Source organism: Hemiscyllium ocellatum, chromosome 10, assembly GCF_020745735.1.
Source record: "Hemiscyllium ocellatum isolate sHemOce1 chromosome 10, sHemOce1.pat.X.cur, whole genome shotgun sequence".
Classification (NCBI taxonomy): domain Eukaryota; kingdom Metazoa; phylum Chordata; class Chondrichthyes; order Orectolobiformes; family Hemiscylliidae; genus Hemiscyllium; species Hemiscyllium ocellatum.
Genome location: NC_083410.1, coordinates 17831172 through 17858870, shown reverse-complemented (window position 1 = coordinate 17858870; position 27699 = coordinate 17831172). Strand labels below are relative to the sequence as shown.

At 40.1% G+C, this 27699-nt stretch overlaps 1 protein-coding gene across 3 annotated transcripts in view; it reads left to right on the top strand.

Annotated features, from left to right (window-relative positions):
- sdccag8 (SHH signaling and ciliogenesis regulator sdccag8) overlaps positions 1–27699 on the top strand; it is a 369171-nt gene that overhangs the window by 226278 nt on the left and 115194 nt on the right. For all 3 annotated transcript variants that reach the window (XM_060830822.1, XM_060830820.1, XM_060830821.1), the window contains exon 15: positions 21987–22095. In XM_060830822.1, the coding sequence (XP_060686805.1) occupies positions 21987–22095 (109 nt within the window). The remainder of the gene's footprint in view (positions 1–21986; positions 22096–27699) is intronic.

Sequence of the window (27699 nt, the reverse complement as noted above, 5' to 3'; positions counted from 1 at the left end):
ACAGTGACCTGCCAAACTGCATCCCTGAAGCTTTATTTTTCCCATCTCTAAATGTTATTTTAGTCATCATTTGCACATAGTGTATAAAGCTGTTTTCATTATGTTTCTCTGAAGGGTAACTATAGTATTGACAAGCTGGCGCTCTGACTGAAAATGTAATGCTTCCTTTGGATTTCATAATGTCACACTATAATTATGCTGAACTACCGAAGGGAAATTTAATAAATACAGCTTCATGTTAATCAAGATAACGCCAATAAAAAATATTTTTAAAATGTACACCGTCTTGTGAGTATGGACATGGAGATAAAATTGATCAGTGCTCAGTTGTGAGTCAGAGTAGACTCATTTGGTGATTTTCTTTTCCGAACAGTTATCTCATATGCAGTCCTAATCGATAGCTTCCAATCATGCTGGTTTTGGTTTTTCTTTGTACAGACAAGCAAGAAGTTCTGAATTGGTTGACTTTTGGTGACACAAAATAGAAAGGGGAGAATTTATTCTGAGTAAAATGGAAGTGTCTACACCAAAATAAAATAATGACTTTTGAAATCTAGTGATAACGATAATTAAATGTCCTTATTTTTATGAAGGGACTTTGGTTGCAATAGTAGAAATGATAAGGCTTTTTTGAGGTAAGCAGCTTCCATTATAATGACATTTTTTATCATCGCATTTGAATGAAATCTAACTTTAATACACTTTCACGAGCATCCTGTTGGCTCAGTTGTTGTATGCATTGCTGAATATGCAATGTGTGTTGCAGAACAGAAGATGTCAGGAACAATTGCTATTAGCATGGTATGTGAAGTGGAGAGGATTGGAAGGTATAAGTGGTGGTAAATTTAGGGTTCACCATATGGATTAGAAAAGTGGTGAAAAAAAATCAGTCTAGGATTCACTCTTGATGGTATCTTCTGGGAAGCACTTGTGCGTGGACATTAGCTGGAAGCAGCATTCTGTTTAACTGTAATGCTAGCCATGGATGGGTAGTTGCCAACATTCAATGTTTAGGTTCACTTATTATAATTGGCTGTTTAGGTCAAGCATTTACAATTGCTCATGGTGTCATGCACATTTGATTTTACGGAATATTCAGAAATGTGCTCCAACATAGTAACATCCACAGGTTTATCTGTTACTTCTAATTACTTGTTACAGAAGGTGCATTACCTCTCAACTTATATAATTCCAGAATTCATATATTCAAAGTACCATATCTTTTTATCTACAATCTGTACAATGGTTTTTTGATATGTTTATTGAGCTGGCTTTGAAATATATGAGTAAAATAAAACACCAATAATTGTTCCTAGTGAAGTAATGTTACTGAAAGTACATTCCTAGGAATGAAATTTCACTTCTAATTTCAAATGCCTTTAAATTGAATAGTCAAATCATCAATGCCAAAAGTACATTGTGAAACTTCGCTCCTGTGTATTACAAGCATCTCAACTGCTAGTACTCCCTATCAAAAGATAGTCTCTGTAGGTTCACCCTTAGGCAATCTGTCTAGATTGATAACTACTTGGAGTGAAGATTTGTTTTTACACTTGTTCCTGGGATGTAAGCATCTCTGCCAACACCAGTTGTTGCCTATTCCTGATTGCCTTTGAGAAGGTATGGCTGAGCGCTTTCTTGAAATGATGCAGTACAGCTTGTGTGGATGCAACCATAGTGCTGTTTAGTTGGGAATTCTAGATTTTTGATCCAATGACAGTGACAGAGCAGCAATGTCAATCCAGGATGGTGTGTGGCTTGGACGGGAACTTGAAGATGGTGGTGTTTCCGTGCGTTGGCCCTTTCTTCGAGGTAGAGATTAGCTTGATTAGTTATCAAAGTTAAAAAAAAACAACAGAAAACAGTTGGCTTTCTTTGGTATAATAGAGGTAAACCAAAAATAATACTTTTTACGTGTGGTTTGGAGGAGCCAATGTTGGACTGGGGTGGACAAAGTTAAAGATCATGCAACACCAGGTTACAGTCCAACAGGTTTATTTGGAGGCACTAGCTTTCATAGTGCTACTCTTTCATCAGGTGGTTGTGGAGCAGGATCATAAGACACAGAATTTATAGCAAGAGATTACAGTGCCAAACAGCTGAAATGATAAACCTAGATTAAGTCTTTCATCTGTTAGAATGGGTTTGCTCATTTTGGTTCTTTAATATGTAAATCCCAGAACTTTTTTAAGTCACATTCTCAAGATAACTTCAGGTTTTCTAACAAAAAGTGCCATCTCAGCTCATACAGTGCATTAAAGGTATGAGGTTAAAGTCTGTCTGTATCCCAGCCTTGAGTCAGACTGGTTCTGTTTCTATAGTGGGATTTATGCATTTTTTGAGCAAAATAGAACATATCTGCAAATATAATTCTGTAGATACAAATTCACTCCATAGACTTACATGTGTGCACATGCAGGAGAGACAGAGTGAGTATACACGTGTGTGTGTGCATGTCAGTGCAGGTGCATGTGAGAGAATGTGTGTTTGCATGTGTGTAAGCTTGGTATAGTATGTGTGTGAGTGTGATGGGGTATAAGCCTGTGAGAGGGTGCGTGCGTGGGTATGAGTGTGGGAGGTTGTATGTATGTGTGTGTGTGTGTGTGTGCGTGTGAGACAGCTTGTGTATGAGAGAGGGTGTGCATGAGTGTGTGAGTAAGTAAGTGTGTGTGTGTGTGTGTGTGAGAAAGTGTATAGTGCCGTGGGGTCGCCTATAGTATAACATGAACCCAAAGTCCAGGTTGAGGCCATCCTCATGGATACTGAACATAGCTATCAACCTCTGCTCGGCCATTTTGCATTGTTGCCTGTCTTGAAGTCCGCCTTGGAGGATGGTCACCCGAAGGTCTGATGCTGAATGTCCCGGACTGCAGAAGTGTTCCCCGACTAGGACGAAGCACCCCACCTGGGTTATTCAGTGTTATGCAGTGTCCATTCATCCATTGTCATAGCACCTGCTCAGTCTCGCCAATGTACCATGCCTCAGGACAACATCGATCACACCATACAACCCTGTCACGGCAACTCCTCCAAGACGTGTTAGAGTGTCGACACGGATACCACCATTATAAGTGGGGACATCACTGACCGTGTAAATGGCAGATACTCATGTGACTCGGCCAATGTTGTCTATTTCATACGCTGCAGGCAAGGTTGCCCTGAGGGATGGTACATTGGCGAGACTGAGTAGACACTACGACAACAGATGGATGGACACCACACAACAGTCAGGGGTGTTCCTTCCCAGTCAGAGAACACTTCAGCGGTGTGGGTCATTCAGCCACAGACCTTCGGGTGACCATCCTCCAAGGTGGACTTCAGGACAAGTAACAACACAAAGTGGCCAAGCAGAGGCTGATAGCCAAGTTTGGTACCCATGGGGATGGCCTCAACTGGGACCTTGTGTTCATATCACCCTCTCTTTCTCTCTCTCTCTCTATCTCACACACGCACTCTTTCTCTGTCTGTCTTTCTCTTACATACTTGCGCACTCACATAGACCCTCTCTCATACACAAGCTCTCTCTCATACACAGAGACATACATCCTACCCCCACCCCCCGACTCACACCCATGCACACCACCCTCTCACAGACTTATACCCCATCACACTCACACACATACTTTACCAAACTTACACACACATGACCACACAATCTGTCACATGCATACACTCACTCTGTCTCTCCTGCATGCGTACACATATAAGTTTATGGAGTGAATTTGTATCTGCAGAATTAATTTGCAGGTATGTTCTAGCTTGCTCAAGAAATGCATAACCTACAGTCAATCCATGTAATATTCTATAAATTCCATTTTAGACGTAGAACCAGTCTGACTCAAGATTGGGACAGAGACAGACTTTAACCTCATACCTTTAATGCACTGTATGAGCTGAGATGGCACTTTTTGTTAGAAAACCTGAAGTTATCTTGAGAATGTGACTTAAAAGAAGTTCTGGGATTTACATATTAAAGAACCAAAATGAGCAAACCCATTCTAAAAGATAAAACACTTAATCTAGATTTATCATTTCAGCTTCATGACTCTGTAACCCTTTTGCTATGAATTCTGTGTCTTACGGTCCTGATCACAACCACTTGATGAAGAAGCAGTGTTCCGAAAGCTAGTGCCTCCAAATAAACCTGGTGTTGTGTGATTTTTAATTTTTTATATAGAAATAATTGTCACAAGTGATTTGTTACCACTTAAATTCTGTTCAGAAATTAGCTCTTTTTTATAACATGGCTGTTTCTGGGAAATTGCAGTAAGCGTAATAAGTTGTGATTTTAGTTTATATTATATTGTACTATCTAAAAGTGGTTCTAATAAATTTAGCTTTCCTCTCCTTTTAGCCAACAGTCCCACTCCATATTACAATGCATATAATAAGTGATTTATTCCTTCACACCATTTCATTGTTGCCAAGGTTACTGAACATTGAGCAATTCTAATCTGTGTACATGAAGATTCTTTACATGATCTTTTATAATGTCATTTTACCAACATTGCCTTTACAGCTTGATCATCTTCCTGACCTTGTGATTTTAAAAAAAGCTTTGACAATTCCAAATTTGGCAATTAATTGCAGTGCCTAAAGTTAAGAATCACACTTGGAATATATTTCTGTATAACATAGAAAGCTATTATTTCTCAGAAATAATTTTGATGACACAGGGAGAATTGCTAATGTGTAGGTTAGTTAAGAAACTGGCTGATCCCCATGGCATTGTTCATGAGCAGTACTTGCTGTTTGACACCTATGACATTAATGTCAGAGGTCAACGTCAATGAAGGATGTGCTGTCATAAGATGCAAAACAGAGACCTAATTGGAAGGTTGGGGAATATTATTGCAAAGAGTTAATAGTACATAAGAATTACAAATCCCTAAAAATAGAGCTGAATGTTGAAAAAAATAAAAAAATCTGCAGATATTAAAGTTTCTGCATTTATGATGAGGTTTTAGCTAACTGAATTCATAAGTGTTATATTTCTTCTTTCATGATCTTTAAGCACATTTTTATTATAAAATAAAGTAAAAATCAAAAATGCTAGAAATACAAAACAGATATGGCTACATCTGTGGAAAGAGAAACCGAGAAGTCAGTGACCTAAATTAGTTATCCTGCAGGGTTCGGATCATGTCAAAGTGCCAGATAAAGCATCTGAATAGGTGCACTTGTCAGAAACTGATTCAGCCTGTAGTAAGCTGAAAATTTGAATTTTCTTGAGGTTTTTATTTTCAGATATTTGTTAAATGTTTTTCTTATCCATTTAATTTTTATTTGGCTGCTTTTGTTAAAAGCTAAAATTTAAATAGAGGAGAGTAACGACAATAGTGAGAAATCACTCATGTGGTGCGGTGTTAAAGGTAATCCTGTGAAAAGGAGATGTTCTAGTGCTTTCAGCAGTGTATAAATGCATTTCAGGATTAGCTTTTCAATACTGAGAACTTTTGCTCTATTTGGTCTCTTTCCACTCCACCTTCCTAGTTTCTTACTTCCTGTTCAATATATGCTTCTTGGCCTTGCAAGGTGCTCTATTATGTTCTTTTACTTGAGATCTGCACACAAGGTATACAATCTTGATTCAGACAACGCTGAACTAGGTATATGTTTGCACAGTATTATCTTAATTTTTTTTATTTTAAAAGCTGTAAATTTTCACGCTGATACAACAAATTGTGAACAATCTGCAAAGATACAGGGTAGCTACTTTTAGTAGAAACAAGAATACATGTATATTTTAAAATTTAAATTGAATGAGAAATAGAAATTTAAATTAACAAGCTATAGGAATATACATTGTTTCAGATAATATCTGTTTATTAATTTAAATAGTGATCTTCAAAGACAGGTTCAAGATGATAACCAGCAGCTCGTGAACTGAAAGCTGCTTCATGTTAATACATGGGAGGTATTCAAGTGATTTGTGTTTACAATAAAATTGTGCAATAAACCAATAAAATTGGTTTAGTAAATGCTTTCTACTTTCATACTGTGCAAATAATTTAAAAGTAAAATGATCAATACAAAACCGACCATAATGCTGAGTTTATAAGCAAAACCTAACAAATAAATTCCATTTTAAGCAGCATGCTGTTAATGTCCTTAATATATAGCTGGAAATATTATAGCTTACTATATTTTATATTTGGATTGATTATGTGCAAGCATTAACTATCCACTTCACAAATAATTTGATGTAAATAACTGGAAGAAATATAGAAATAAAAAAATTCAAGTTTTGTTAAAAATATTTTAGTAAATTTTTATTTATGAATGTATATACTAATAATGGATATTTACACTAACGACACCTTGAAACAAATGTTTTTTTTACAAAGAATGCAATACAACCTAAAACCCTATGTGCTGGTCAGTTCACATGCTGCAGGTTCTCTGTATAGCTCACTTTGTTCTAATTGTTATGAGGTTGTCTCTCGTGTTTTTTTTTAAATGGTTCCTGAGTTTCTGAATATTTTATAGTTGACCTGACATTTCAGTTTTTCAGATTATCATTCAAATGTGAAAATTCATTTTTAAATATATTTTTATAATAATTATACCTATTGAAATTTGACTTGGAAGTTGCAAGGTGAGCACAATTTGTTCAATCACAACAGTAACTTGCATTTACTTGGCTCTGCTTTTCATAAGGTCTGAATCCAAGTACTTTGCAAGGGGAGTGATGTTAGAAGGTCGGGAATTGGTGACCACACAAAGCAAAAAATTTTGGGCATGAGCAAGTGCGCATTTGAGGGAGTTTTAAGAGAATTTGAAATGGAATAAACAGTATTTGCAGTGAAAGGGAGATAATATAATTATAGGCATTTACAGTAATCACATTCATTACCTTAACTACATTGAGAGCAGTCTAACATTTCTTTAGATTGTACAGATGATGGGAATGTGTTTATTGTGCAAGTGTATGGGTTAGCAATTCTAAATGGGCTTCATGTATAACCATTTAATAAGGGTACGCAGTAAATGCTCTCTAGGGCATCAACATTATGCATTGGAATAAATATCCTTACCATCACATAGGAATGAATTCTCATTTTATCTTTTGTGTCATTTTTATTCGAATGCAGCAAATACTGAATTTCAGGTCTAATGTGCCCCTAATTGCAGTGCACTATTTAGCTGTCTCCTGAGCACCAAGCTCAAATAAAAGGCAACTGTGTTTCAGTGTGTTGTTTTTTTTTGTTAATGGGTAAAGCTGAAGGGTCAAAGAGATTTTAGATAATCGTATCCCAAGTGGATTGTGTCTGGCTCACCCCACATTCTGCCTGGCTCTTTTTTTAAAGCAATTGTTAACAGTTGCTGACAGAAACTAGCAGACTGTGAGAGGACACATTGATGCGATTGATGTGCAGACTGGAACCAGAAGGTTGCCACTTTAAATAAGTAGTGTATTAGTTGATGTATTAGCGCTCCTGGTTTAGATTGTGGAGTTATGTTCCATCTTTATATCCAGTTTAAACCGTGACATGCAGCTTTTCAGAGATCAGCAATCCAATTATCCATTTTCTAGAGAGATACATTTTGAGTACATATAGGTTTAGTCTGGTTTTGATAAGTACTTTTTTTTTGCCTTTGACTCTGTACCTGAATTGTGCAGCTTTGTTACAAATAGCTACAAAAGTGAGTATTTAAGTACTACTGAAACTCAGTGTGCAATATTTTGCATTTAATTTGCAATTAATCTAATTTAATTCAAACATCTTTAACCTATCAGCATGCTGAATATATCTGGCAAAGTAATTTTCACATGGCTCTCAAGAGTTGGTTTAGGGTTGAGATTTTGAAGACAGTAAGTGATAGCTTGCAGCTAAGCATCTTTTTAACATAATGTTTCAAGTTCAAGATTTTTTAAACTTTAAGTTGTTGACATCAGACGTCAATTGTCTCTCTAAAGGTTGCACAGAGATTTAGGTTTTTCTGGTGGCAGTCAGCCAAACATTGGGCGCATTTAAGGCAACCAGCTCATGACGAAGACAAAAGTTCATCCCTTATTTGCAAATGCATATGGTCTTTGATGGCTTTTCTCATACCAATGTGTAGCTTGTCAAGTTTCTAACTGATGTTGATTTCATAACTTATGACTGATATACTGGAGATTCAGGCACCTATTTAACATGCAAGAAATGTTATGGAGCCATCATGTGTACAGACCGTCGAGTTTAAATCCCTACTTCCATTAATAACATATCTTATTGACACTTATCAACATAGAGTTGTACCGCATGGAAACAGACCGTTTGGTCCAATTCATCAGTGCCAAACAGATATCCTAAATTAATCTAGTCTGATTTAACATTTGGCCTATATCCCTCTAAACCCTTCCTATTCATGTACCAGTCCAGGTGTTTTTTAGATGTTGTAATTGTACCACTTCCCCTGACAGCTCATTTCATACATGCACCGACTTCTGCATGAAACAGTTTTGTATATGGTGTTCATTCTGCTCACTGTGGGTATCAGGTCCTTTAAATTCATCAGGAGCTGTTTCAGTGTGGTGGTAGGTTTGTGGGCCACCATGATACCGAGGGGTTGGAGTAGTCTGGTCGTCATCACTGAAATGTCTTTGATGTACGGTAGGGTGGCTAAAATCTCTGTGTGTGTTGTGTCTTTTTGTTTAGGTCTGTTGTGCAGGAATCAGCAGAATGTAATTCTTGTTCCTGAATATATTGTATAGGTATTTTTCCTCGGCTTCACGTAGTTCCTGGGTGCTAAAGTATGTTCTGGCCCATTTAAATAATGTCCTGATGCAGCTCCATTTGTGGGTGTTTGGATGGTTGTGCCTATAGTTGAGTATCTGGTCAGTGTGTGTGGCTTTCCTGTAAACACTGGTCTGCAGCTCTTAACTGGCGTTTCGTTCTACTGTGACACCTAAGACGGGGAATCAGTTATTGTTCTCTTCTTCGTTGGTGAATTTCATACCGGTAAGGATGTTGTCTATATGCTTGTGGGTTTCTTCTAATTTGTTGTGTTTTGTGATGACAAAGGTGTCATCCACATAGTGGACCCAAAGCTTGCTGGATTGTGGGAAGGGCTGTTTGCTCTAACCTCTGTATAACTACTTCTGCTTTAAGTCCTGACATTGGTGATCCCAAAGACATCCCGTTGATTTGTTTGTAGATCTTGTTGTTGAAGGTGGAGTGGGTTGTGAGGTACAGGTCTAGTAGTTCAATGATGCTGTCCTTGCTGATGGAGTTGGTGCTGTCAGCTTTTGAATCCTTGGTTCATCTAGTAGTGAGGCCAGTGTTTCTTTGGCTAGGGTGATGATTATTGATGTGAATTACTTTGCCAGATACATTCAGCATGCCGATAGGTTGAAAGGAAACCATGACCTCGTCATCTTCTACCTTGGTGTCTTGATGATGTTAATGAATTCCTGGTCGAGTGGATGGAGTGAGTTGAGTCTTCTACCAGTTGTGTTACAGTTCCTTTGCCAGCCTGTATATCAGTGTGCCAGGAAGTGAGACTGTGGGTCTGAGGGGGGCCCCTTGCATATGTACCTTTGGTAATTCGTAGAAACGGGTGTGTTGGATCCTTCTGGTTTCATTCTTTGGAGGTCCGTCTTGTTAATTTCATTTGTCTTGTGTATTTTATTCAGGGAATGCTGTAATGCTGTTTTCTAGCTGTGAATCAGGTCAACACCACTTGTTGGTAGGTGTTGGATTCAGTTAGTAGTATTTTTCAATGTATTGAGTTCTGTTCAGGATGACAGTCATGTGCCCTTTGTCTGAGAGTAGGATTACAGTATTTCTGTCTTTTCTGAGTCCTTCCATGGTTTTCCTTTCCAATGTGTTGAGGGTGTTCCCTTCTTTCTTCCTGCTTAGTGTTGGTGCTACTGTCCATCTGATGGCCAGCTGGGCTTCTTCTGTAAGTTCGTTGCCTTTCAGGGTGCTTTCCAGTGCTGCTAGAAAATCTGTGGTTAAAGTTCCTCCCTCATACTAGGACTGCTTTATCCATGTCTGAGAGTGGTTGGTCAGACAAGTTCTTTATCCAAGTCACTGAATTGACCAAATCATTGCTGTGTGAGAGCTTAGACTGTTTTTTCTTGTCGGTCTAGTCTTTTCTTGTCTTGGTCTGCTGTTGTTTAATGTTGATGGTTCACTCTAGCATACTTGTCCATTCATAGTCAGTCACGTTAGTGTACAGCGTTGTTTTGCACAAAATTTCTTATTCGTGTATGTGGAGTCAGTTGTGGGCATTGTTTATCATTTCTTATAGCATTCTGTGACTGTTCTGTTCTGCTGTTCTTCTGGCTTGTGGGGTGTAGAGAGGTGGTTTATATTTGACACATCGTGGTAATACCTGTTTCCTGAGACATTTGTTTAGGAAGTGCAGTTGCTGGTAGGTGGCGCTCAATCAGATGGTGATGGTTTCCTGTCTTCAGGCTAATGTGGTCATGTTTGTGCCTGTAGGTATTTGAGAGTTTAGAGAAGATTTGTAGCTCAGGTTATGGATCAGGTTGTAAGTTTGCTTGCTGTTCGTGTCAGAAACAGAACTGAAAATGATATCACCTACCACAACAAACCAATTACATAAATAGCAAGCGGAACTGAACTCCAACGCTTCACCAGAGGCTCACTGATGATGTTACCTTACATAGTGATGAAACAGTTGAGAACAAACCCACCAGCTCAGCGAGCAAACTTACAACCTGATCCGTGACCTGAACTACAAATCTCCAAAATCTCAAATACTTGTTTGCATTTAGAGAACCATTTATGACACCAGAGCTACAGGATATTCACCCTTGTCCTCAATGAATCTTATATAATTGTGGAATGTTTTTTAGGAGAGGGAAGAAAAATTATAAATGTTTAAAAATTAAATTAGTTGCATAAATATACAAACCAAACCCTCAAATAAATGAATAAAAAAAATCTTGCCAATAATCTACTTATTTTCTGTAGGCGCTGCCCTATTGCCTTGTTCCTGAATGGGCCTGTCACCGTTTATTATGCATCCACAATTAGGCTTCCAAAGGTATGCCTTTACCTCGGCTTCCCTACTAATATTTCCTGACTGTTTGAGTGTTCTCTATCTCAGCTTGAAGCCTATGATAATTATAAGGGAACTGCCATTCCTGTGTCTGGCAAAATCTCACTCATGTAATTGCAATAAATGCATAAAGTCAGGTGTTTTCATGTTCTGACTTTTTTATTTGGCAGTACATATTTAATTAACAGAGAAGACTAGCAAATAGAGATTGAAGTTCATGCATTATAACTTTACTTATTAGCAACATCCACTCTGCCAACTTAAGCCCATGATCCATAAAGTGGAAGTAGGGATAATGTTCAGTCAGGAGACTATAAAATGGGCAACAAGCAACACACAATCTCCCCACCTCCTCATAATAAACCCCATAATTCTCATCCTTAAGGTATTCAGGTCTTCCTGCTCCATGTGCTTTTGATCTCCTCAATGCTGCCAAGAGACCGCCTTTTCACTTGCCGCACTGCCGACCTCTGAATTCACACTATCCACTGTTGATAGACCTCAACTCTATTAGCTGACTGCAGAAAAGAGGGTCCTTGCTAAAAGGTCATTACCATTATTTAAGAAATCTCAAAAGACTCAGATTCACACCTCTATCATAGAACATAGAACATTACAGTGCAGTACAGGTCCTTCAGCCCTCGATGTTGCACCGCCCTGTCATACTAATCTGAATGTGCTAAAGTATGACGGACCGGTATCTCCAGTTATGCTAGATCATGCCACTTGTTAATTGTTACATCTAAACCACCCAAATATTCAACTTTCAACTGTATCTGGGATTGTCAGGCTGTAATGCCCACAGCCCCACTCCAGGATATGGCTGTTTTTCTACCTTGTGTTACCAAAGTTAATTCTAATGTGTCAAAGCTGCAATTCTGGGCACTGTGCTTCCAAGCCCATAATTTGCTTCCCCAAATGTTTCACATATCCTTTTCCCCTGAGGTTCAAGACACCATCTCTCCCCTTCCTATGGTATCCCAAAGCTCTTACTCCAGTCTTGTCAGTCCTCCCTTTAATCTGAATGCCGTCAAGAGTATAGTTCCTCTCACAGTCTTTAATGTCCCCATTTCGTTCCGCCAGTACAGATATATGCACCTCAATGAAACCTAAGACTTTGGAACTACTGTCACATGGATCATGCGAGGGAGATAGAACAGTTCCCATCTTGAACGCTCCAATCATATTTACCTGGTCAGAAATAGAAACCCGGGGATCACTCACAATTTGGTTTGTTGTGAAATAGCAAAGGCAAAGATTTGCCTGAGGCTTTACAGACTTGCACAGAAAATAAAGAAGGCTGTTCATGACATATGTACCACTGTGACTCAGCCATATAAGTACATGAGTACATTGAAAGTGCAACTACGTTCTTGGACCATTAAATGCACATCTGCTGAGTGAATGCAGGAAATACTGAATTTGCATAAGCCAGTTGTATGATGTGTTCTGTAGCATTGGCAAATATAGTGATGGTGCATGCATGGATGCATGTACAATCAGTTGCTAACCTGGTGAATGTAGATGTGCAGGTGGGCTGTGAAAGGGCTGAGATCATCCTGAGGAAGTGGGCATCGATGACATGAACAAGATTTATTTCCATCCTAATTGGCCCTTGAAAAGCTGGTAGTAAGCTGCCTTCTTGAACTTTTCAAAAAAAATTTATTCATGGGATGCATTAATTAAATTTGTTCATGTTGGCTGGGCCAGCATTTATTGCTCATCCCTAGTTGCCCTTGAGAAGTTGCTGATGAGCTACCTTCTTGAACTGATGCTGTCCATGTGCTGTAGGTGGTCCCACCATGCCATTAGGCAGAACGTTCCATTATTTTGTTTCACGAATGATTAAAACAATACATGTTGGGGTGACTTGGTAGATTGGTGAGGATGAGATCAAGTAGGTTTTTCCTTGTGTTGGCTGCCTTACTACCTGTTACAAGACAAGTCAGGCAGCTATGTTTGTGTTCCTGCTGTTGTGCTGCTGCCATTGTTCCTATCGTAGAAGAGATTGCAAATTTGGAAGGTGTGTCAAACATTGTTGCAGTACATCTTTTGGATGGTACACACTGCAGCCAGTGTACTACACTGGTAGAGAAAGTGAACGTTCAAGGTGGATGGGGTCCAAATCAAGTAGGCTGCCTTGTTCTGGATTTCTTAAGCTTTCTGAGTGTTGTTGGAGTTTCACTTATCCAGATTATTGGAGACAATTCAGTCACACTCTTGACCTCTGTCTTGCAAGTGAGGTCAGAAGGTGTGTTACTTGCTGCCACTGACATGCTTTTTTTAGTCACAGCATTTATATGGCTGGGTCAGTTAAGTTTATAGTCAGTGCCCACAGGATGTCGAAAGGAGGGAACTCAGTGACGCTAATGAAGAAGATCATTGCCTGGCACTTGTGTGAATGTTATTTGTTGTTTATCAGACCAAGTCTGAATGGTATGTAGACTGCTTCATTCAACTGTATTTTACAGTTTAAAAGTTGGAGACCAGCTCACCTTCTGTGGCTATGTCTCTCCAAGCCAATCTCGCTTGTACTGAGTAAGTTGCAGATTGACATTTATGATGGCGGGGATGTCTCGAGGAGGCTGAGACAGATCATCCAAGTGACACATTTGGATGCAGAAGCTTCAGGTGTGTCATTTACCCTCACATGCTAGATTTTTACCATGATTATGGGTGGGATGTTCATGAAAACTTCCTTGTCCCATTAATTACTTAATTGTCCACCATTTTGCATCATGAGAAGTGGCAGGACAGTAGAACTTCAATCTGATCCGATGGTTGTGGAATCACTTAACTCTGCCTTTCGGTTGCTGCCTCTGCTGTTTAGCATGCCCCAGTGTTTTACCTTCCTGAGGTTTGCAGCTCATATTTAGGCATAGGGGTACATCTACTCCTGGCATGTTTGACTGAACTGCACATTGAAATTGATTTGATCCTCTGTTTTGATGATAACTGTAAGAATAAGGGATATTCCTGACTATGAAGTTACCGATTGCACCTCGCAGATGCTGAATTGTGCATTGTAGATCTGGATTGTGAATTTATTGCTTTTAACACAGTGGTAATGCCCCAGAACATAATGAAGGGAGAGAAATCCACATGATGGGCTCTCCTAATATTTTCATGAGTATATTTATGTGCAACAGGTAGATTAAATCAGATTAAGCTTCTTCTCTCACTGCCTGCTGTAGATTAGGTTCCCTACAGTGTGGAAACAGGTCCTTCGGCCCAACAAGTCCACACCAACTCTCTGAAGAGTAATCCACCCAGACCATTTCCCTCTGACTAATTCACCTAACACCATGGGCAATTTAACGTGACCAATTCACCTGACCTGCACATCTTTGGACTGTGGGCGGAAACCGGAGCACACCCACGCAGACACGAAGAGAATGTGCAAACTCCACACAGACAGTCGCCCGAGGCTGGAATCGAACCTGGGACCCTGGTGCTGTGAGGCAGCAGTGCTAACCACTGAGCCACTGTAGGTCCAGTCTGGCAACTATGTTCTTCAGCATTCAACCAACTCAGTGAGTAGCGGTATCACTAAGTTCTGCTGGTGATACATATGAAAGTCCCCCACCCAAGGTACTTTTGTTTAAATATGTGGACTCAATAGATTTGTTGCATTAGGTTTACGTACTTGGATTCCACTTCCTCTGACAATGATGATCTGGTCAAAGTTTTCTGGGTCAGAAAGAATGGTAAGTACCCTCACCACTAGGGTCATGCTGATGATGCCTGCCACAAATGGGCGGCACGGTGGCACAGTCCAAAGATGTGTGGGTCAGGTGAATTGGCCATGCTAAATTGCCCGTAGTGTTAGGTAAGGAGTAAATGTACGGGTATGGGTGGGTTGCGCTTCGGCGGGTCGGTGTGGACTTGTTGGGTCGAAGGGCCTGTTTCCACTCTGTAAGTAATCTAATCTAAATCAGGCCTGTATGAGGAGCACCATTGGTTCATCTCTCTGTCTTTACACACCTCAAATACCTCCCTCCATTTCTAGTTTTTGCTTTTTCTCATTCTGTACTGTTGAGCCTCCATGCCAAACAGGGATAGCTCCAGAAATGATTTTGTCTAGCTCCATGGGAAAAAAGCAGATGCAGCTTCAGGCTTGGGCCTGAGGATTATGCTGATTGTCCTTGGGTTATGGAGACAACCAGAGCTGGGTCGGTTTATTCTTTCTATCTCTCTTCTGTTAGACAGTGAAATCTGGTCCCAGCTAGTGCAGAAGGTGCTGCATTATGGTTGGATAGAAAGATACTGTGAGCTAGGAACCCAGTCAAGAAGGCGATGGGAGGTTTGGCACCTGAGTTACTGTTAATATTTAGTCATAGGCCTGAGCAGGTACAGCAATGATAACCCAGAAGATTTATGTTTTGACATATCTTGAAAAGGAAAGCATCTTATTTGTGTTGATGCAGTCAAAAATAAGATTGGCTGTAAGGCAATGAAACAATGTGTGGGTCTGAATTTACCCTCTAACATGACGGTGGGCAGGCTGGGAATTTCACACTGCCAGCCATGAGCCTCTCTTCAGGCTTGATCCTGATTGTGGGCCATTTTCCAGGAAGTGACATTGGTAGGGATGAGGAGGTGGAAGGAAGGTTGATGCAGGTATCCAATTAAGTTAAAAGATCCTCTTAGTCGATTCTTAAACTTTTCCCAGTGTGACTGCACCTTAGTGCTGCAAACTTCATCATGTCCCAGGGTTGGTGGAGAGTGGCAGTGATGGTGGGGGAAATTCAGCATGATGGGAATTGTTTAAACTGCAGGTTTTTGTTTTTATAAACAGAAACCTAGCAATTGCCTTTCCACAGGATTTTTTTTTGTAGGAGCAATCTGTCTCCAAAGAACTGTCTGTTACGCTACATGCACCAATAGAAAAAGTGAAGAGAATTAAGGGGGCCTCACAGCTACCAGAAATTAGTCCAAGGCCTGGGGAGGCAGGGATGGTCATGACACACAATTTGGCAAATTCTGTATTAAGGCATAATTTCAGAGGCCAAGTGGGATTTTCAATTTGATCCTCCGGGTGATGGGCAACAGAAAATTAAATTGAGTGATAATCCCCACAACAATTCAGGTCTGAGACACCCATTTGAGTGTGATGTCAGGATCCTGAAGCCATCAGGAAAATCCAGTCCCAATTGATCTTTGGCGTAAAAAGGAACTCTCAACAGTAATTTTATCTAGAAGCATCTAATGAGGATTCATAAGACTATAATTTCAGGAACAAAGGTTAGTAGTTAATAAATCAGCTCCAGACTTAGAATCAGGACCACAGCAGACATTAGGTGTGTTCTACTTATTTAAAAAAGCTGATTGCCTCTCTGGAATCTACAGTACAGGGGAGGGGAGGCATCACAACCAAGAATTGAGCAGGAGTAGAGTGAACAGGGAGTGGAAAACTCAAGCCAGCCCAACTGGAAAGAAAGGTGTAGAAGCGAAGCAGTCCAGCTTAAGTGGAAGAAAGAGATTGTCGGCAGAGCTGTAGTGCAAGCAGGACCAGGAATTTATATTTGCTCATTAGTGTCAGAATCTTGTGAAAATCTCAGGATTCCATCAGATTCTGTAGATGCTTAGATGCAATTTAAGATTTGCTCAATTAATCTCTCAGGGCTTTTGTCCGAAATGTCGATTTTCCTGCTCCTTGAATACTGCCTGACCTGCTGTGCTTTTCTAGCACCACTCTAATCCAGACTCAATTAATCTCTCAACCATTTCATTTTTACAATATCATAGTGATCTACTCACTCAAAATACATGGCATTTTGGAACAATGCTGTTATTAATCTCAATCCAATTCTGTGTGAGCAGTGTCATGGCTGCTGTAGCTTGATTTTAGCTTATGTGATGGAAAACAACATTTTGTTTTATATGATTGGGACATAGAAAATAACTTATTCTAAAATGAGAAAACTCTAAGATTTAAACAATTAACTTATGCAGAAGAAGAAAAGTAACTGGCAGTTTCATGGTCAGGGTGCAGTCAACATCAGTTTTAAAATATTTAAAAGATGGCATACCATGGGAAAGTAGGGCAACAGAACTGATGTGCTCTGATAAAGACCTGACCCTAGAGATAATATGGGAAAAGTAAATTCTTTCTGAAAGTCTGCAGTGTGAAATCTAAATCTTAAACAAAATTTTAGGCTCCTCTGCAATTAATGCACTGAATTTTGGAGTGAAATTCACAAGCTATTCAAACTATTTTTCATTAAATAATCTTCCTACCTTCCACACACAATGTTGTTGTGAAATGTCTAATTTTGTGACTCATATGTTTTAGTATTCAAAGACATTTTATTAATTCAAGAATTTAGTTTATGAAATATAAATTAAATGAAGACGCTGATAAACAGACCTAAAGTAATTGCAATGCAAGGGATGGACCATGTTTATTTAGTAAGGTCAGAGTTGGAAGTGGTTCAACACTGATCAATGTATTATCTCTTTCTGAGTCTTTTGGTAGAGATGGAGTGCAGAATTAGGGGGAGTGGGCTGCTCATTGCCACCTCCCAGAAAGAAAGTCACAGACAGCTGATAAGAAGCCCATCCTGCAGCCATTTTATGTTGTGTGCAAGATAAAATGGTAGCAAGTGGGCTTTCCACCTTTCAGCTTCTAGCTGCTCTGATTGGTCAGTAGTATTGGCTTATTAGTGGGTGTTGCCAGGGCTAGTGGAGGTAGAATGAAGAAGGCCCAGTGGATTGCCAGAGTAAAGTAAGTTGTGGGTATTGGGTAGAAAAAGTTAGGCCAGTTTAGGGAAAGGGCATGCGCTGTTTTCTTAGGAAGAAACGTCGGGGGGAGGTGGAATCTCCAAATATGTGAAGGCATCTCCCCTTCCTTTTGGACTGTTTAAAACATGTGAAGGAAAAGGGCTATCATTCTGCTCATGCTAGTATTATATATTTTCATGTCCACTGTCCTAATCAATCTGTCCACCGAATCCCTACTAAGTAGAAGCAGACCATTTGGCCCATCAAGTCCACACTGACCCACTGAGGTGCAACCCACCCAGAGCCAATCACTACCCTATCCCTGTAACCCTACATTTCACATGCCTAATCCACCTAGCCTGCAGATCCCTGGACACTCTGGGCAATTTAGCATGGCCAATCCATCTAACCTGCACATCTTTGAACTGTGAAAGGAAACCAGAGCAGGAAACCCACACAGACACAGGGAGATAGTGCAAACTCCACACACAAAATAGCCCAAGAATTGAATTTTGGAGTGAAATTCACAAGCTATTCAAATTACCTTTCATTAAATAATCTTCCTACCTTCCACACACAGCGCTGTGAGGCAACAGTGCTAACCACTGAGCCACCATGCGACCCGTAATGACACACCTCTGGGCAAATGGTCTTGAACCCAGTCCTGGTCCAAATGTAGAGACACTGCCAGTACCCAACAAGAGCACTCACCATGCCAGTATTATATGTGGGCAGCATATTATTTGGGTCATTTGGCCTTGTTACAAGCTCCATTGACCCTTAATTATTAAATATCATGGCTGGGCTATTGATATAATTGCCTGCCCAGCTGCTGTGTTATGGGGGTGAACTTGGATGACAAGAAGGTGGTAGACTCGACACCTACCTATATTATGTGTACCCCACCCAGGCACCTGCTGAAAACATGCCTATGAGGGGTGGGTGTAAAGTCCAGCCTGGGATATCCATACCTGGGACAATAAGAGATTAAAACTAGTCATATGGCACCCTAGAACAGAGGGAAGACTTAGGAATTGGAGGTAATTAGTCTAAATCTTCATCTTGGGTTTCCGGATAAGCAACCTGGATGGATTTTATTTGAATTTCTTTTTGATGTCCCACAGAAACAGGCAGTTAAACTGAATGCAGTTTTGAAATAAGAGAGAATGTACCATGAACTGTCGACCAGTAGTAAATGGCAATTAGAAAATATGAATGGTTTCAGAGGTACAAAGCAAAAAAAAGAAATAAGGCCCATGCTTGTGTCATGCTGACCAAAACTGGACACAGTACTCCAAATGGGGCCTAACCAGAGCTTTATAAAGTCTCAGTAGCACAACGGTGCTTTTAAATTCCAAACCTCTTGAGATAAATGACAACATTGCATTCGCTTTCTTAATCACGGACTCACCCTGCTTGTTTACCTTTAGAGGATCCTCGACGAGCACTTCCAGATCCCTTTGTACTTTGGCTTTACGAATTTTCTCACCTTTTAGAAAGTAGTCTATGCTTTTATTCTTTTTTCCAAAGTGCAAGACCTCGCATTTGCTCACGTTGAATTCCATCAGCCATTTCCTGGACCACTCTCCCAAACTGTCTAGATCCTTCTGCAGCCTCCCCACTTCCTCAGTACTACCTGCCTGTTCACCTAACTTCGTATCATCGGCAAACTTCGCTAGAATGCCCCCAGTCCCTTCATCCAGATCATTAATATATAATGTGAACAGCTGCGGCCCCAACACTGAACCCTGCGGTACACCACTTGTCACCGGCTGCCAATCCAAAAAAGAACCTTTTATCCCAACTCTCTGTCTTCTGTCAGACAGCCAATCCTCAATCCATACCAGTAGCTCACCTCGAACACCATGGGCCCTCACCTTGCTCAGCAGCCTCCCGTGTGGCACCTTATCAAAGGCCTTTTGAAAGTCTAGATAGACCACATCCACTGGGTTTCCCTGGTCTAACCTACTTGTCACCTCTTTAAAGAATTCCAGCAGGTTTGTCAGACACGACCTCCCCTTACTAAATCCATGTTGACTTGTGCTAATCAGATTCTGCTCTTCCAAGAATTTAGAAACCTTATCCTTAATGATGGATTCTAGAATTTTACCAACAACCGAGGTTAGGCTAATTGGTCTATAATTTTCCATCTTTTGTCTTGATCCTTTCTTGAACAAGGGGGTTACAACAGCGATCTTCCAATCATCCGGGACTTTCCCTGACTCCAGTGACTTTTGAAAGATCTCAACAAATCTTGAAGCTGGATTTGGGAGCTGCAGTTCTTCTCTCCCTGCTTTTGTCTCTCTGTGTTATTCTCTTGATGTTTTTCTTCCTGAACTGGAGAATTGCATGTGGGATGACCTATTTTATTGAATCTGCCTTTCCCAAAGGGATGTTTATGGGGTATTACTATATTGGAACAGTTAGTGTTTAGTAGTTAAATAACCTATTATTTTGTTAAGTTTTCCAATAGAGTTAAGGTTTTCCATTTCTTCTTTCTTTTGTTATACTTTAAATATAGTAAAGGAACGAAGTGTGTTATGCTTCAAGACCTGGTATGCAATGTCTGGCACTTGCTGTTAAAATAAGAAAAAGTTAGAGGTTAGGCTATCTTCTTAATATATTTTGAGGGGTTTAGTCCGGTCCATAACGCAGTGTATACACATCTCACCAAGGCTTGGCAATTACAACTATCAATATACCGTGCATTATTTTCATTCGGTATGAGAGGGTAATAGGAAGTGTCACATAAATAAGACAATTTGTGTTTTAATGAAAAGCAAGTGCCTGGAAATAAGGGCATCTCTACTCAAAAGTGAGGTTCTGAAGTTGTCATTTAAGGCTTGGGTGGCTTCTTTTCTTGACATTGAGAGTGATTTTTTTCATTTACACTGTATTTTCCACCTTTGTCACTATTACACACACTAACCTGCAGGGATAGGAAAATTCTGCTCCAAGTTAATGTTTCAGGTGAATCTTTAATCAGAACTCATTACCTAAGTTTGTCACAATAAAAATATTCACATAAAGTGTCCTGATGTTGAAGTGTGTTTTGTCCTGGTTTCTTTTAGAAAGAGATTGGGAGACAGGTGCCTAGCAGTCTATATATAAAAAAAACTTGTGAAACTTTGTTTTCTTTTTAAAGTTGGAACAATTTAAGCAGAGTAAATTGGTGTGGTCAAGCTCCCACCCACAGAACCAGGAATTTTAGTTTGAGAATTCAGCAGTTGTTGCTGGGGTCTCAGCAGAGTTGGAAGGCAGTGAATCTCTCCCGACTGCTGCACTGTCTCTCTGGATGTTTGTCCTCCTGGGCTGCTGGAGTTTCACTGGAGACAATTGTGTTTTCTGAATTTGCCTTTGTGAACGGTGTGTTTATGAGGTGTTACAATATTGGAACAGTTTCAGCTTAGTAGTAAAATAATCAATTATTCTGTTAACTTTTCCAACAGTTATGTTATTGTAATTTCCTTTTTCTTTTGTTTTATTTGAACTGTTGTGTTTGAATAAATTATATTTTGCTTAATGTTGAGTAGTTTGACCAATGGAATTGCATCTGGAACATAGAACCTCACATTTACCTTTGCAATAAGAATAAGTTAGAGTCTAGGTTACCTTCTTGTTATATTTTGAGGAGGTCTGGTCTGGTCCATAAGAAGACTCAGAAATGTAATAACTATAAGAAATGTGGAAGTAAGATATATCTAGACCTTTCCAGAAATTCTGTTAACACAACTATGTTTGAAAATGAATCATGTGCCTTTTTTTTTGTTTTTGACTATAAAAGAATCAAAATGAATTAAAATGAAAATCTTAATGACTGAAATGCAATAATTGTAAGAAATCTTAGAAGTAAATTGAGAAATAAGTCTGCAATCATAGGAGCAGCTACAAAATCCATGCTACTCAGTCCATTATTTTTGAATTTAGGAATAATTGGGAATGTCATGTTAGTACTAATTCTTTTAAAACTTGAATAGAATAAAAGCATTGCAGTTAGTTTAGTATTTTAGAAGCCAGATCATAATTCCAAAATTATTGAATTACCAATGATTTGACAGTTAAAAAACACAGGCCATCATCTGTAACACATTTATTTCATTTATTTTACTTTAAGTTGCTATATCCTCAAGATATAGAAAGATTGAGAAATGGGAGGTGAAATTCAGATGGAAAGACTGTAATCTCAAAGTTTAATCTCTGTTTAGTAGACTAATGTAATACAAACTCTTCTGTTTTTATTCTAGTTAATGAACTGGAGATATTACTTAGTTCCCAGAATACACTCATAAACAAATTGAAAGCAGAGTGTCAGATATTAAACCAAAAACTGGAGAAGATTACAGAAAAAAACAGGTAGGAATCATTCCTGACTTTATCCCTGACATGAGTTTATAATTATTGTCATAAAAAATCATTCCTATCCTTTATGGCACAGTTTTGTGTGATATGCTTACTTTGATCTCAAATTTTATGTTGCCCAAAAATTGTATTCAATGGCACATTCTTTGCATCCATAATTTGCTTGTATTATCAGTGCATTTATTTTGTTGTCTTCTCTGCTTTTATGTCGAATTACTTGCAAGTAATATCCTATGACATAAAATATTGTGCAGAATTTACATGTTTTCATATTTCCAGTGGTATGTGTCTTTTTGTATATGAGGGATGTGCACTTTATACTTTTACAGTAAATGCCCTAAATAAAACTATTTCCAACAGCCCATTTTGGAGAATTTTAAGTTAAAGGAGATTCCTCTGACCCAAAGGTATGAAACTATGTTTCACTTAGTTGACTCTCACACCCATAAGATTAGATACACGTGAAGGAAAATAATATATTACGATTTAAATGAACGCATTCTCTTTCATGCAAGGTTATTAGTTTATTTGGTGAATTGAAGCTTTTAGCTGAAGGCAAAATGTTAAAGCACAGAATTCTCTGTATGCTGCAAGGCCTTTCTTTCTTGAATTTCTAGGAGGTTGTTACTCAGGTGAACTTGAAGTTGGAACAAGTTGAGGAATGTCGTTCTCTCACTTTTGAGGTGCCTATTATCTTGGCTTCTCTGCTGATTTGAAACTGGTTAGATGGCTTTCTGGTGAATTCTGTCTCTGTATTACCCTTTCTGATGTTATGATAACAGCGGACAAGAAAATTACATCCTCATCATGTGCCTTGTTTAAGTTCAAATCCTCTTTTGCAAACAAGTTGGCATATCGATTTTACATACAATGTGACAGTAAGACTACAGTTGCAGTCAAAGTCAATAGATGTGAAGCTGGAAGAGGGCAGCAGGTCGGACAGCATTTGAGAAGCAGAAAAAACAATGTTTCAGATCGAAACCCTTCGTTCAGACTGGGGAGTGGGAGGGAGCCCAGAAGTATACGGAGAGAGGGGGTGGGGTTGGAGGAAGAGTAGATAGGATGGTGATAGGTGGATGCAGGTAGATGGTTATTGTAATTGGTCAGTGGGAAGGGTGGAGCAGATAGGCCGACTGGAGGGGAGGCCATATTGGATTTGGTGCTTGGCAATGAACCTTGCCAGGTGTCAGATCTCTTGGTGAGAGTGCATTTCACTGATAGTGATCACAATTCCATGACCTTTACTATACACATGGAGAGGGATAGGAGCAGATGGTATGGGAAAATATTTAATTGGGGGAAGGGGAATTACAATGCTATTAGGCAGGAACTGGGGTGCCTAAATTGGGAACAAATGTTCTCTGGGAGATGCATAACTAATGTGGATGTTGTTTCGGAAGCACCTGCTGATAGTGCTGGACAGGTTTGTCCCACTGAGGTAAGGAAGGGATGGTAGGTTAAAAGAATCTTGGGTGACAAGTGATGTGGAACATCTAGTCAAGAGGAAGAAGTAAACTTACTTAAGGTTAGGGAGGTAAGGATCAGACAAGGCTTTAGAGGTTACAAGGTAGCCAGGAAGGAATTGAAGAGTGAACTTACGAGAGCTAGAAGGGGACATGAGAAAGCCTTAGCAAGTAGAATTAAGGAAAACCTTAAGACGTTCTACACTTATGTGAGAAGGGGATGGCTAGAGTGAGGGTAGGGACGATCAAGGATAGTGGAGGGAACTTGCACCTGTTGTCGAAAGTAGTAGGGGAGGCCCTTAATGAATACTTTGCTTCAGTATTCACTACTGAGAGAGACCTTGACGTTTCTGAGGACAGCATGAAATAGACTGATATGCTAGAACAGTTTGATGTTAGGAAAGAGGATGTGCTGACAATTTTGAAAAAACATAAGGATAGATAAATTACCTGGGCCAAATGGGATATATCCTAGGTTACTACAGGAAGTAAGGGAAGAGATCGCCTTTGGCTATGATCTTTGCATCCTCCAAATGTTATTCCCTTGTTAAAGAAAGGGAATAGGGATAATCCTGAGAATTACATACCAGTCAGTCTTATGTCAGTGGTGGGCAAAATATTGGAGAGGATTCTGAGAGACCGGATTTATGATTACTTGGAAAACCGTAGTTTGTTTAGAGATAGTCAGCATGGCTTTGGGAGGGGCAGGTCATGCCTCACAAACCTTATTGACTTCTTAGAGGATGTGACAAAACGCATTGATGAAGATAGAGCAGTGGATGTGGTGTAAATGGATTTCAGTAAGGCACTTGATAAGGTTCCCCATGGTAGGCTCATTCAGAAAGTAAGGAGACATGGGATACAGGGAAACTGTCTGTCTAGATATAGAATTGGCTGGCCCATAGAAGACAGAGAGTGGTGGTAGATGGAAAGTGTTCATCCTGGAGCTTGGTGACCAGTGGTGTTCCGCAGGGATTGGTTCTGGGACTTCTTTGTGGTTTTTATAAATGACTTGGATGAGGAAGTGGAAGAGTGGGTTAGTAAGTGTGCTGATGACATAAAGGTTGGTGGGGTAGTGGACAATGTAGAGGGCTGTAGTAGCTTGCAACAAGACATTGACAGGATGCAGAACTGGCTGATAAGTGGCAGACGGAATTCAACCTAGAAAAGTGTGAAGTCATTCAGTTTTGAAGGTCGAATTTGAATGCTGAATACAGGGTTCAAGGCAGGACATTTGACAATGTGGAGGAACAGACGGATCTTGGGGGCCATGTCCATAGATCCCTCAAAGTTGCCACCCAGGTTGATAGAGTTGTTAAGAAGGTGTACAGTGTGTTGGCTTTCATTCGCAGGAAAATGAGTTTAACAGACACGAGTTTATGCTGCAGCTCTAGAGAGCCTTGGTTAAACACACTTGGAATATTGTGTTCAGTTCTGGTTCCCTCATTATAATGTGGAAGCTTTAGAGAGTGTGCAGAGGAGGTATACCAGGAAACTGCCTTGACTGGACAGCATGTCTCATGAAGAAAGTTTGAGGGAGCTAGGGCCTTTCTTATTGGAGCAAAATGAGATGTGACTTCGTAGAGGTGTACAAGGTGTTGAGAGGCAAAGATAGAGTGGAAAACCAGAGACTTTTTCCCATGGTGGAAATGTCTATCATGAGGGGGTATAATTTTAAGGTAATTGGAGGAAGATTTAGGGGAGATGTCAGAGGTAGGTTCTTTACTCAGAAAGTGTTGGGTGCATGGAATGCACTGCCAGTAGTGGTAGTAGAGTCAGATACATTAGGGACATTTAAGTGACTCTTAGATAGGCACATGGAAGTTAGTACTATGCAGGGTATGTAGGTTAGAGTAGGTCTGATCTTAGAGTAGGATAAAAGGCTGGCACAACATCGAGGGGTGAAGGGCCTGTACTGTGCTGTACTGTTCTATGTTCTAGATAGGTGAGTAGGAGGATGGACAGTTTAGGATAGGTCAGGGAAGCAAGGAGGAGGGGTAGGGCTAGACATAGGATAAGACTATAGTGGGACTTTGAAGCTGGTGAAGTTGATGGTAAGGCCATTGGGTTGTAAGCTTTCTAGGCAGAATGCTATGTGTCATCTGGCACTTTGTAATTCACGCAGTCCAGCTTTGATGAAGGAATCATCATTATGCAATTGTTAAGACGCAGACGTTGAACCAAAGCCCCAGAAAAGCTCACCTCACCTTGTAATCTGTTAAAATGTGAGTGACATTTCTGCTATTTAAAGAAAGGAAACAATTTGGGCAGCATGGTGGCTTAGTGGTTAGCACTGCTGTCTCACAGCACCAAGGATCCGGGTTCGATTCGTGCCTCAGGCCATTGTCTGCGTGGAGCTTGCACATTCTCCCCATGTCTCTGTAGGTTTCCTCTGGGTGCTCTGTTGTCCTCCTAAGGTCTAAAGATGTACAGGTCAGCTGAATTGGCCATGCTAAATTGCCCATATAGTTAGGTGCATTAATCAGGAGTAAATGTATGAGAATGGACTGGGTGGGTTAGTCTACGGAGGGTTGGTGTGGACTTGTTGGGCTAAATGGCCTGTTTCCGCACTGTAGGGAATCTAATCTTGTTTTCCTAACTCTAAAGTGAACACTAAACAAAACTATTGACAAACTAAACACTCCTTCCCCGAACTAACCACTATCCGTTAACTGAACACAATGCTATCAATATGCTGTTCCAAAAACACAATTGTTAACATTACATTAGAGTCACAGAGTTAGAGAGATGTACAGCACAGAAACAGTTCCTTTGGTCTAACTCATCCATGCCGACCAGATATCCCAACCCAATCTAGTCCCACGTGCCAGCACCCGGCCCATATCCCACCAAACCCTTCCTATTCATATATCCATCCAGATGTCTTTTAAATGTTGCAATTGTACCAGCCTCCACTACTTTCTCTGGCAGCTCATTCCATACATGTACCACCCTCTGCGTGAAAAAGTTGCTCCTTAGGTCTCTTTTATATCTTTCCCCTCTCACCCTAAACCTATGCCCTCTAGTTCTGGACTCCACACCCCAGGAAAGAGACTTTGTTTATTGATGCTAACCAAGCCCCATATGATTTTATAAACCTCTGATGATCCAGGGAAAACAGCCTCCAGCCAATTCAACTCTCCCTAGAGCTCAAATCCTCCAATCCTGGCAATATCCTTGTAAATCTTTTCTGAACCTTTGCAAGTTTCACAACATCCTTCCAATAGAAAGGAGACCAGATTTGCAAAAGTGGCCTCACCAATGTCCTGTACAGCCGCAACATGACCTCCCAACTCCTGTGCTCAATACTCTGACAAATAAAGGACTGCATACCAAATGCCTTCCTCACTATCCTATCTACCTGCGATTCCACTTTCGAGGAGCTATGAACCTGCACTCCAAGGTCTCTTTGTTCAGCAACACTCTCTAGGACCTTACCATTAAGTGTGTAGGTCCTGCTATGATTTGCTTTCCCAAAATGCAGCACCTCACCTTACATTTATCTAAATTGAACTCCATCTGCCACTCCTCAGCCCATTGGCCCATCTGATCAGGATTCCATTGTAATCTGAGGTAACCTTCTTCGCTATCCACTACACCTCCAATTTTTGTGCCATCTGCAAACTTACTAACTATATGTCTTATGCTCGCATCCAAATCATTTATATAAATGACGAACAGTGGACCTAGTGTCGATCCTTGTGGCACTCCACTGGTCACAGGTCTCCAGTCTGAAAAACAACCCTCCACCAGCACCCTCTGTCTTCTACCTTTGAGGTCAGTTCTGTATCCAAATGGTTAGTTCTCTCTGTATTCCATGAGGTCTAACCTTGCTAACCAGTCTCCCATTGGGAACCTTGTTGAATGCCTTACTGAAGTCCATATAGATCATGTCCACCGTTCTGCCCTCATCATTCCTCTTTGTTATTTCTTCAAAAAACACAATCAAGTTTTTGAGACATGACTTCCCACGCATAAAGCCATGTTGACTATCCCTAATCAGTCCTTGCCTTTCCAAGTACATGGACATCCTGTCCCTCAGGATTCCCTCCAACAACTTGCCCACCACCAATGTCAGGCTCACTGGTCTATAGTTTCCTGGCTTGTCTTTACCACCCTTCTTAAACAATGGCAC